Genomic DNA, 10,415 nt, shown 5'->3' on the forward strand with positions numbered 1-10,415 from the left:
GTCAGGTGCCGAAAGCCCATTCACACCGCTTTGCATTATGCGGACCAGTCGTCGCCGAGCTGCGCCAAAGCGACATTTCCATCCACAATGCAGATATAATTGAGGAGGGCGGCGGCGCTCGAACGTCCGCGCAGGAGGGGGGTGGGGGAGAGTGGCGGCGGTGGGAGGGACCCGCATGATGCGCGCGGGGCCGAGCGCACGGCGAGCTGTCAGCGCCCGCTCGCCCGCGACCCGCCAACATCGGCCATCACATTTGATCGCGCGCCGTTTGGACGCCACACACACACACAAACACACACGCACCACGCCAGGCCACGCCGAGCAGCCAGGCCTCGAGTACGGATATATACGCGGTGACAGAAGAGGCACAGAATATTCAGCGGACAAACACGTAGCAGTAGTAGTAGTCGAAGGGCTTATCCAGTGAGAGAAATATTTATTTTTTTCGCGAGCAGCAATAGGGCCGTATGTGCACAAGTCGAGTCGAGGTCGAGACGCGCGGGGAGAGGCAGCAGCGTGCGGCGGGGCGTGGCGGGGCGGGGCGGGGCGCGGCGGTCCCCTGGGACAGTCGTGTGTCGCATGCCTGTCCTGACCCGGCATGCAGACCGACGAGCACAAACCACACAGTCCTCAACGACAGAAAAACACATTAAAGGATTGGCGAGATTCCGGCTCCGCCGCCTATGTAAGCTCACCTGCCCAAATAAGCCCGGATCCTGGTCCTACATGACCCCTGACCCCACCCCAAACGACCTCACCTGACCCCACCTCGCATATTTGGATCCGCGAACCCTCCATAAAGTGATCGCAATCCGCCCACCCAGACCCGCGCGTGCTATCGGCCGCCGGACGCTATCAGAACCAAACAGCAAGCCCCGCGGCTGCGCTCGACCCGCCCAGTCGATACCACACATGACGCGCGGCTGCGATCGCGAGGGATGCCGACCGACCGACCGACCGACCAACCGACGAACGAGAGGCGGCGGAAGCTTCAGTCATTCATTTGGACGACGTCTGGAACAATAAAGCAGCGCCCCGGTCAACCCGACCTTCGACCTGCGTCCGCGCCGGCCGACCCCAGCCAGCGGTCGACCCCGCCCGCCGCCCCTCTTCTAGACCAGACGACGGCGGCCCGCCGCGGACGTGCCTATCGCCCCTCCGCACGCGAAAAGATAACGCGCCGAAATGTACCAAGACTGCAGTTTTTCCCACAATAAGTTCCAAACACTGGCGGGGAGGGGAAGGCGCGCACCTCCAGACTGTACGGCAATGGCGACGGCGGCGGCGGCGGTGCTCGCGGCGAGCGGCAGCAGCACCAGGGTACGCGACGGGGTCCTGGGTCGCGGGTGACGTTCTGGCGGGCAGGGCCGCAAGCAGCGGGACTCTACACGTCGACCAGCATTCCCCTTCCCCGGGGCCCCTAATGGGCAGAAGTGGTGCCCCACCCCACCCCGCCTCGCCCCGCCCCGCCCCGCGGAGCCGACTGCGGACATGCAGAGGAATCAGCGCGGGTCATTGCCATGCACCATCACAACAGCCGCGCTGCCGGGGCCAGCCGTTGTCCGCGAGGAGGCCCGTCCGCGAGTGTCTCCGAATGCGAGAGAGAGACGGAAACAGCCGGGGGTGGTTGCGTAGCGCATCTCACCTAGGTACTCGGTGGCGGCGCCGAGGCCCGTGCACCCGAGGATGCAGAGGGCGCCCAAGGCCGAGGCCCAGGGCAGACGCATGCTGGCGGGGTGGAGGGCTCGGGGGGCCCTGCTGCGGCGCTACGGACCTCGCCCTAGCCCGCCCCCGGGCCTGGGCATCCTGCGCGGGGCTCGCTCCACCTGCAACAAGGACGGAAAACTCATCAGTCACTGGGTCAAAGAGAGGACGCGCTCCGGGGGCCCGCGCGAGGCCCGGTCGAGCCGGCTGCGGCCTGCAGCTCGACGGGCACCAAGAGGCCCGGTGACGTGCCTGCGGCTCAGGGGCTCAAGGGTCGGCGATGACACCCCCTCGCCGTCAAACCAGCCTTCCAGATGGTTGGCTTGGAGGTTAGCTCGCTGCCAGGGCCGAGCGGAGAGGAGGGGGGAGGGCAGGGACGGGACTGCTTGTTTGTGCGTGGGCTTCGCTCTAGAAAATCGATGGCGCGCGGTCTGGGCCGGGGCCGCGCGCAGCACGGGCACGGGCAGCACGGAGGCCGTGACAACACGGCAGGCAGCGCCGCGTGCGCCAGAGGGGTTGCCTACCTGCTCAACGGGGGCCTCGGGCACTCGCACGGCCGCGCGCACACGCACACACGCTCACGCACACACACACCACCGTGCGGCAGGGACGGGCGGCAAGCGCGGCAACCCGTTGCGCACCGCGGCGACTCGCCTCGCGCGCTGGTCTGGCTGAGCTCCGCGGAGCTGGACTCGCGCGGCGGCGGCGGCGGGGGCAGCCAGGGGGCGCCAGGGGCGCTCGGGACGCGAGCTCTGGCGGCGACCGCGCGAACTCTCTGCCGCCTCTCACCCGGCTGGGGGGAGGGGGTTGCGAGGGTCCACCACCCTGTGGCCACCTCCCTTCTCTATCCTCTCGGTTGAGCTTTCCCTGGGGACGAACCCCTTTTCTTTACCTACCCCCGCCGCCCCCCTCGCGTAGAGAGAAATTAACTCGGCCAATGATACACAGCTCTAGATCTGGAATCTGGAGCGGAGCAGGGGGGGGGGCGGTCTTCCCTGGGGTGCGATGGCTCAGCTGAGCGCCAGCGTTCCTGCCGGAGAGACTTTTGGCTTTTGGTCAATCCCTTGTGTCTGTCTCTACCCGAAGGGGAAAGTTTCCCCCCGTTTTGATCAGGATTGCAACAATTGACAAGTTTTCCGTTTCGTACTTGTACTTGTTGAAGTGGCAGGACACGCGCAGTGACGGGGCAAAGGGTGGAGGAGGCGAGATGACAGACCTTTAACTAGGTGGCTTTACGCAGAGATGTGTAGAAACTGCTGCACCGCACGAAGGTGTGCGGGCGGGCGGGCTGCCTACTCACAAGGGGCTCCGCGGATGGCACACTCGTCAGAAGGAGAAACAATAAAAACACTGTTGAAATCGTAGATGCTTTGCGAATAATTTAACAGCTACGCAATTGCGAAGGAACCGATTTTACCAGGTGGCTGATTAACCTTGCACCCTGCTATAGTCATGTACTGTACCGCATGCAGGAGTGTGGGCAGGTTCGCCCCTCGTCACGCACCGCACGGCGCCTTACGTCTCCGATCGGATAGGCAACCCACCCGCACGCCTGCATGCGGTTTACACAATTGCGCGGGCTTATTAGTCAACTACGATATTACAAACGGCTTCGCAAAGTTTTCTCCGTGCGAGGTCCGTCAGCTTTGCACGGTACTTACAATTCGTATACGATGCCGGGCTTTTCGAAACGAGGCGAGACAATTGCCACAGTCACATCTAAGTGTACCGGTCAACTCTTCCTTGTCCTGCTCCAGCGTGAAGCGGGCCGTCGCGGTGCTCACAGCGAAAACAAAGGCAATGCAAGGCAGGGCTGTGTGCCAAGTTCGGAGGTGGTCTCCAGTAGAATGTGTTTGCGGCTCACTTTCGAAATGGAGGGGAGAGGGAAGCGGTGTTCGAACGCAGCCCTCCAGCAGGACTGCGGCCGGAAGCGTCTATCAGACCTGGGTCCTGGTTGGGTCGGGTGGGTGAAGCCCAGAGGCAAGCCTAGAATGATAAAGAGCACCCTTCCAACCAAGTCACGCAAGACACTAACGACTAGAGACTCGAGTTTTGTCCTCTAAAATGTTTACGGAAAAATCAAACTGTTTGAATCTAGCCTGAGTAGATCATACATTTTTTATATGGTTTCCATACACGTCATCTCTAGTGATTGGTGTTCGCTACACAGCAATAGTGAACAAAATGGCGCAGAAAAGAATAATGTGAGTGTGAGCTTTGAGCTTCACTTGAGCTTCTACAGAAGGAAAATGTTGCGTTAAAGTTATTATATAAGCTTCTCTGGGGTAATACAAGCTAGATGTAGTGAAAAAATTTACTAAAAGCCATCTATTTTTAGAAAATTGTTACAGCACAAAAGTGATAAAACAATCATTTATGTTGAGGATGGAAACCAGGGCTTTGAATTTCAGGGAGGACTCTGTGTAATATTACGCATAATTTAAAACAATATGAGCTCAAGGGGTAGGTGACTAGAGCACTGAATCACTAATGTTGGGTAATGGCACCGAAGTTAATTCAGGACAGGAACAACTCAGAGTGTTTGGGTCTCGAAAATCATGCAGGTCAACTAAACTGACAAATTTAACTCAACGATACTGTCAAGGAGGACAAGGTACCTCTTTTGACACAAAGAGGTTATTCCAGATCTCGTCTGATTTTCCTGAGCTAACCAAATCCCCATTAAGAGAGATACATGAAAACTTACAGTGATAGCTAAACACGGGCACAAACTCAAAGAGGACAGAAGCTCCTACATAATGACCAAACCTAAAACCAAACATGAAATACTCATCCAGAGAAAGGGAGAGATCTTCTTTAGAACTTACTCACCCACAGAAATTGTATCACCGGCCTCTTGTTGTTTACAATCTCCCTTCTCTTGAGCAAAGCTTCCCTTTCCTTCATTGTTTACATTTCTCAGAAGTTTCTCATACAGTTCATGGCGCTGTAAGATTTCTCATGTACTACGCTGCTCATAACTTATCAAGATGGCGGCTGGACCGATCGCCGAACGAAATCAAGGTAATTTTATTTAAGAAATTCATTGTAATTTAGAAGGAAAAGTTTATTTTGCGTTATTTTGTGCTCTATTCCGTCTTTATTTAACTCTTTACTTTACATCGACCTTTCTTCTTGACGTTTTGGACAAAACTTAAGCTGCCGGCTTCCTATTCACTCGCGTTTAGTTCACCCAAACAACCGTTTCTTTTCATTAAAAAATAAACTTTAAAATGTTTATTAATTTGCATGTTAGTCTTAATTACTGTATGCTATCATTTTTCCAAAACTTTGTTGTAAAAATTAAGGCTTTTCGGTGCTTTCTCTATCCTAACCTCGATTGGTTGGTTAGTTTTGTTTACAAACTTCAGTCCGATCAATTGCACCGAATTAAACGTTATGTTTTGTAATTATTGTAATTCCTACCTCATTTTTGGTGTCTGCCTGGTTTGAAATGTACTTTATTGTTCTTTTTAGATGCCACCATCTATGTTGGTGGTCTTGATGACAAAGTCTCGGAAACACTTATGTGGGAGTTGTTTGTTCAAGCTGGCCCTGTCGGTAAGAATCTATCTCATTTTAATCAAATGTATGTTGGACTTCTGGTTCATTACTACAGTCTATTTTATTTGCAGTCAATGTCCACATGCCAAAGGATAGGGTCACCCAAATGCATCAAGGTTATGGCTTTGTCGAGTTTATGGGTGAAGAAGATGCCGATTATGCAATTAAAGTTCTAAATATGATCAAGTTGTATGGAAAACCTATTCGAGTAAACAAGGTTTGTGTTACTTTTCATGGCACATAATATTATTTAACATAATTTCATCTAAGTAAATAACAATTTACTCTGCAACTATTTATCAGGCTTCAGCTCATCAGAAGAACCTTGATGTAGGAGCCAATATTTTCATTGGAAATTTAGATCCTGAAGTTGATGAAAAACTTCTTTATGACACATTTTCTGCATTTGGTGTGATATTACAAACTCCAAAGGTGAGATTTATTTTATACCTGTCTTGTCTTGTGATGTTAAGCCAACATCTGTTAATTTAATTTTTCAATTTCAGATCATGAGGGATCCAGAAACTGGAAACTCAAAAGGGTTTGCTTTTATTAATTTTGCAAGCTTTGAAGCATCAGACTCTGCAATTGAAGCAATGAATGGACAGTATTTATGCAACAGGCCCATTTCTGTGTCATACGCATTTAAGAAGGATGCGAAGGGAGAACGTCATGGCTCTGCTGCAGAACGGTTATTAGCGGCACAGAACCCATTGTCGCAGGCTGACAGACCTCACCAGCTGTTTGCAGATGCTCCTCCTACAGCCCCACTTCCTCCTCCACCAGGCGCCATGCCCCCTCCTCCCCCTATGACTCCTATGGGAATGGCCATGATGCCTCCACCACCACCATCTCTAGGAAATATGTTCCCTCCACCACCCCCACCAGTCCCTCCTCCAAATTCCATGGGCATGATGCAGGGAATTCCTCCTCCACCTCTACCACCCTCAGGTGGAATGCAACCTCCTCCTTTACCTCCTCCTGGTGTACCACCTCCTCCCCCAAGTATGGGTGGACAGCCACCTCTCCCTCCACTTCCACCAACAAATGGACAGGCCAATTCTATGATGCCAGGAATGGGGGTAAGTTGAACATTCTTGGCCTCTCCCTGATCTGTAAGTTATGGTATGTTAAGATTTTGCTACAGTCAGGGACAATTATTTTACAGGCGCCTCCTTTACCTCCTGGAATGCCAAGGCCTCCTCAGGGTCCTCCACCCATGAGGCCACCAGGCTCAGCTGCAGGCCAGCCAGGGGCACCCCCTCCTCCACGCATGATGCCTCCACCATGGCAAGGCCAGGGCAATGGCTACCCTATGCAACAACCTTATGGCCAAGGACAATATCCCCAGGGACCACATGGTAAGTTTCATCTCATCATTCTTCATAAATTCTGTTTTAAACCTTGTTTCGTCATCATCAATGTAATGCTCATTTTCAGGTTGGAGACCACCTCCACCTGGTAGACCACCATTTGGTCGACCACCTTTCCCACCTAGAGGACCTCCACCTCCACCTAGGGGTATGCGACCACCACCTCCTGATGGTAGTTGGGAAGAGAGTGGCGGTTATGATGAAAGTGGAAGTTATGACTACGGTAGTTATTAGCTTTAGTGCTATTATAATTATACTGAATTCCAATTTTGTAAATAATAAAGCTTGGTTTTATTGAACCCTAATATTGATTATGAAATACCTTGTCGGTGAAATGAGAACAAACAAGATAATGAGTTGATATTTTTAATTAATAACACAGGATCTCAAAATTCAATAAACTTTAAAAGAAATCAGAATAGCTCACAGCACATACAGACAACACAAGAGAACAATAATTGTTAGCAAAGCAGTTGATTTGTGTTTATAATCCTTATTGACACTTTGTCAATAATGCAATAATAAATTATTTTGTTTAAAGAAAGGTGTTAAAATTAACAAGAAAGTACCACAAGCAATGGTATGTGAAAAACCAGATAAAGCCAAAAGAGCAACAATGTATTTACATAAGTAATTTAGGAATGACTTCAAGTATGACTACATACTGTGTACACAGCATTTTTCACCGAGAGGCAATAGATGCAAGACTTGACAAACTACTTGGCCCACTTGGAGCATTCCCACTAAGCTTTTCCATCTCTTCATCAGTCTGATTGCTCTTTAATTCTTGAAGTGTGTAAACAAATCGGTTCCACTCATCAAGGCGGGGATGTGCCAGTTGCTGGAATAAAAATTAATAGAAGTTTACAGATTTATCGTTGCACCAATGAAGCTAAACAAATAAAACAAAAAAAATATCTATAGAACATTGAATTTTTACTCACCTCACCAACATCATAAACCCATATTTTCCCTTGATCATCACCAACTGTAACATGAAGACCTGAAGGTGTCCATGAAACTCTATTCAGAGCAGGATTACCATCCACAATAGCAGAAACCATGGGAACTTCTGTGTCCTGATTAAGGTTCCATAAATCTAGCCGCCCAAAACCATCTACAGATGCAAAGAGAGCAGGGTGTGTAGGAGACCACGCAACATCATAAACATAATCACCATTGTCCTCAAAAGAGTATAGAGGCTTTGTTTCCTGGAAGACAAACATGAAATAGGAAGGATAAGATTTGACTTTTCAGAAATGTTTTAAACTGTTGTTCTACACAAAGGATAATATTCCAAACCTTGGTAGTCCATAGTTTAACAGTCCAATCAAAGGAAGATGTGAGGAAGAGATTTGAAAAATCCACTCCACCCTGGGCAGCATGAGACGAAATTCCAGTGATTGGCCCCTGATGGCCTTCATATTGTTCTGTGACCCCAGCTTTTGTTCCATGACGGCAAGCTAAAATAGAAACAATTGATAAATATAAAGAAAATAAAGCAAATTAATTAATTTTGAGCAATATTAGTAAAGATTGTGAATCACCTGAATAGACAGCTCCTTCTTCACTCCCAAGAATGAAATTGTTAACTTCATTATTGGGAAATGCCATACATGTTACAGCAACTGGTTTAGTCTGACGAGGGTGGTGCAAATCCATTGTTTCTTGAGGGCTGGAAAGCATATCTAAGCTCCACGAGCACAGACGCCCATCAGTTGATATGCTTAACAAGTTGTGTGCGTTGGGTGTACCAACAACACTCAAACAATACACTGGGTGCTAAAAATCATGCAAAATACATAGTTGTTATTACATTTTAAAAAGTGGATTAAAAGTAAATATATATATAAATTTTCATGCTTACTGTGTGGGCAGAAGCAGACAGAGGAGTGCGTTGGATTGGAGTGCGCTTTTGGACTCGGTTGTCCCAAACAACAATTTGACCAGAGTAAGTACCACCAAGAATTAAGTTTGGATGAAACCTAAAGATAAAATTGATTTAAAAAAGGGAAGAACACATTCATACCCACACATACATTTCTCCAATAGAAATTACCTCGCAAATGATGCTGCCATTACTGGTGATTGACAATGAAAGATGTACTCAGGAGTTGTTTTCTTAAATTTGGTATTCCACACAAGGCATACACCATCGGGATCATTGGGGGAGTCCTGATTATTCTGGTATGATGCTACAAGTAACTCTGGAAACTGAGGTGACCAATCCATGGATGTGACTGGCCTGTTGCGAGACCACCTTTCATCATGGAAAAAGCGGTTTAAAGAGAGACGCAGATTGGATTTGTCATCACTGCAAGGTAATAATTAGATTAAAAGCTGGAAATTGAGGGTAAAAAAATCAAATGAACTAGATACTCAAATGCACTGACCCTCCCTCATCCCCATCATCTACACCAGTATAATCAATGTAAATATCTGTGGACTCTGCTAAGGCTCTTTCTACAATGCGTCCTGCACGATCCACAAATCTTTGGAAGTCCTCTGACAAAACTATCATTTGTTTTTCTTCCTCACTTAATTCTCTCACTGAAATATAGCAAGAAATGGAATAAAAGATAATTATTAATCATCATAATTTAAATCCATCAGATATGATAACAATATTTTACCTTCTTTCTTCTTTTCTTCTTTCTGTTGTTCTAATGGTGTCTGAGCAGGTTGAACATCCTTGACTTGCGGAAGTCCATGAGGCAGAATCCCAGGAGGCAGCTTTCCATGAAACGCTCCACCGCCACGTCCACCATCCATGTGAGGTAGGGAGCTCTCTTCCTCTTCCGCTTGCAGGTCATCATAAGTCAAAACTACGGTGAATAAGGCGCTCCTATCTCGTCACACATCACTATGTACCCCAAAATTTGAATGACTCCAAAAATGTAAGTTTAGATTTGGAAAACAACCAGAGATTTGGTTTTGTATCCTTAATATTATCAGTTTGGTAATGATACTTGAAAGACTCAATTTCAATAAATAGATAGGTCCAATACCCCATATTTCATTCAGATACAGAAAACTGCAACAGCCTAAGATTTTATCGAGGTATGCAAAAATTGACCAAACAAAATGTACGCACAAGACAGGAGACATTACTAAGATAATAGAAGACTAACTGCTTAATCAATCAAAATTCTACTATTAAAAAGGTCAGCAACAAATATTCAAAGAAAAAAAGGGCAAATGGTGTACCATTTAAAATTTCAAATAAACAGACACATTTAAAAAAGAAGAAAAAAGTGCACTACAGGTTGACTAGGGTTTAAATAATCAAGTATGGTCCAAATATTTTCTACTTCGCACGCAATCCAACAGTTTCCAAATACTGCACTGTTTATGTAATCCTTACATACAAACAAAAGTGAAACACCAGATACTTGCATGCAGAACAACTACAGGAAAAATCATGCTAGGCCATGCTTCCATCTCCATCATTGGAAAAAAGACCAATATCCAAAATCCAATATAAATTTTTGGCCTGTGAGTGACTAGCTTTACCTGTTAGGTTTGATAGAATACTTAAAATTTAAAGTGAGAAGTTTTAAAACTGCAATATCATTGGAACCAAAAAGCAGTCACATACCACTTAAATAAATTGCATAACACAATTGTATATATTTAATTCTCTAAATTGCCTATTATTTCATGATTCAGAGTTTTACTGAAACCATAAAAGTAACCATCCTTGAATCTCTTGGAAGCTAGTGCACAACATGGTATGTAACAAAGCCAGCATGCTCTGACAAAACTTAAGAGGTT

General features: G+C 47.5%; 3 protein-coding genes and 1 long non-coding RNA gene across 19 annotated transcripts in view; 2 read left to right on the forward strand and 2 right to left on the reverse strand.

Annotated features, from left to right (window-relative positions):
* The window catches only part of LOC113218049 (receptor-type tyrosine-protein phosphatase N2), a 52,681-nt gene extending 50,285 nt beyond the window's left edge, over positions 1–2,396 (reverse strand). For 4 of the 5 annotated variants that reach the window (XM_052274761.1, XM_052274759.1, XM_052274760.1 and 1 more), the window contains exons 1-2: positions 2,229–2,396; positions 1,646–1,826 (exon numbers count right to left, since the gene is read on the reverse strand). In XM_052274761.1, coding sequence (XP_052130721.1) covers positions 1,646–1,727 — 82 coding nt within the window. In that variant the 5' untranslated portion in view covers positions 1,728–1,826; positions 2,229–2,396. The remainder of the gene's footprint in view (positions 1–1,645; positions 1,827–2,228) is intronic. The other variant, XM_052274762.1, reaches the window with a different exon arrangement.
* A 2,206-nt stretch (positions 2,397–4,602) lies between these two features.
* Positions 4,603–6,946, forward strand: LOC113218052 (splicing factor 3B subunit 4). The gene is made up of 7 exons (XM_026438223.2): positions 4,603–4,728; positions 5,182–5,265; positions 5,340–5,485; positions 5,572–5,700; positions 5,775–6,350; positions 6,437–6,629; positions 6,709–6,946. The coding sequence occupies exons 1-7, from the start codon at positions 4,695–4,697 to the stop codon at positions 6,873–6,875; spliced, it is 1,329 nt and encodes a 442-aa protein (XP_026294008.1). The 5' UTR covers positions 4,603–4,694; the 3' UTR covers positions 6,876–6,946.
* Positions 6,947–6,991: 45 nt separating this feature from the next.
* LOC113218050 (cytoplasmic dynein 1 intermediate chain) overlaps positions 6,992–10,415 on the reverse strand; it is a 14,512-nt gene continuing 11,088 nt past the window's right edge. For 8 of the 12 annotated variants that reach the window (XM_026438218.2, XM_026438216.2, XM_026438214.2 and 5 more), the window contains 8 exons: positions 9,275–9,442; positions 9,035–9,191; positions 8,701–8,955; positions 8,509–8,626; positions 8,189–8,423; positions 7,944–8,104; positions 7,586–7,852; positions 6,992–7,482 (listed from right to left, as the gene is read on the reverse strand). In XM_026438218.2, the coding sequence (XP_026294003.1) occupies positions 7,324–7,482; positions 7,586–7,852; positions 7,944–8,104; positions 8,189–8,423; positions 8,509–8,626; positions 8,701–8,955; positions 9,035–9,191; positions 9,275–9,442 (1,520 nt within the window). In that variant the 3' untranslated portion in view covers positions 6,992–7,323. Of the gene's footprint in view, positions 7,483–7,585; positions 7,853–7,943; positions 8,105–8,188; positions 8,424–8,508; positions 8,627–8,700; positions 8,956–9,034; positions 9,192–9,274; positions 9,467–10,415 lie in introns of all 12 variants that reach the window. The other 4 variants (XM_026438217.2, XM_026438213.2, XM_026438220.2 and 1 more) reach the window with 1 other exon arrangement.
* LOC127751338 (uncharacterized) overlaps positions 10,273–10,415 on the forward strand; it is a 4,557-nt gene continuing 4,414 nt past the window's right edge. Inside the window, exon 1 of the long non-coding RNA XR_008012088.1 lies at positions 10,273–10,412. This is a non-coding gene — a long non-coding RNA (uncharacterized LOC127751338). The remainder of the gene's footprint in view (positions 10,413–10,415) is intronic.

Source organism: Frankliniella occidentalis, unplaced genomic scaffold, assembly GCF_000697945.3.
Source record: "Frankliniella occidentalis isolate FOCC.00 unplaced genomic scaffold, Focc_3.1 Scaffold434, whole genome shotgun sequence".
NCBI lineage: Eukaryota > Metazoa > Arthropoda > Insecta > Thysanoptera > Thripidae > Frankliniella > Frankliniella occidentalis.

Bases quoted from the DNA above. Each gene is read 5' to 3' on its own strand.
- LOC113218052 (XM_026438223.2), top strand. From the start codon at position 4,695: ATGGCGGCTGGACCGATCGCCGAACGAAATCAAG. The intron at 4,729-5,181 runs GTAATTTTATTT...TGTTCTTTTTAG, and splicing joins GATCGCCGAACGAAATCAAG to ATGCCACCATCTATGTTGGT. The intron at 5,701-5,774 runs GTGAGATTTATT...TTTCAATTTCAG, and splicing joins TGATATTACAAACTCCAAAG to ATCATGAGGGATCCAGAAAC.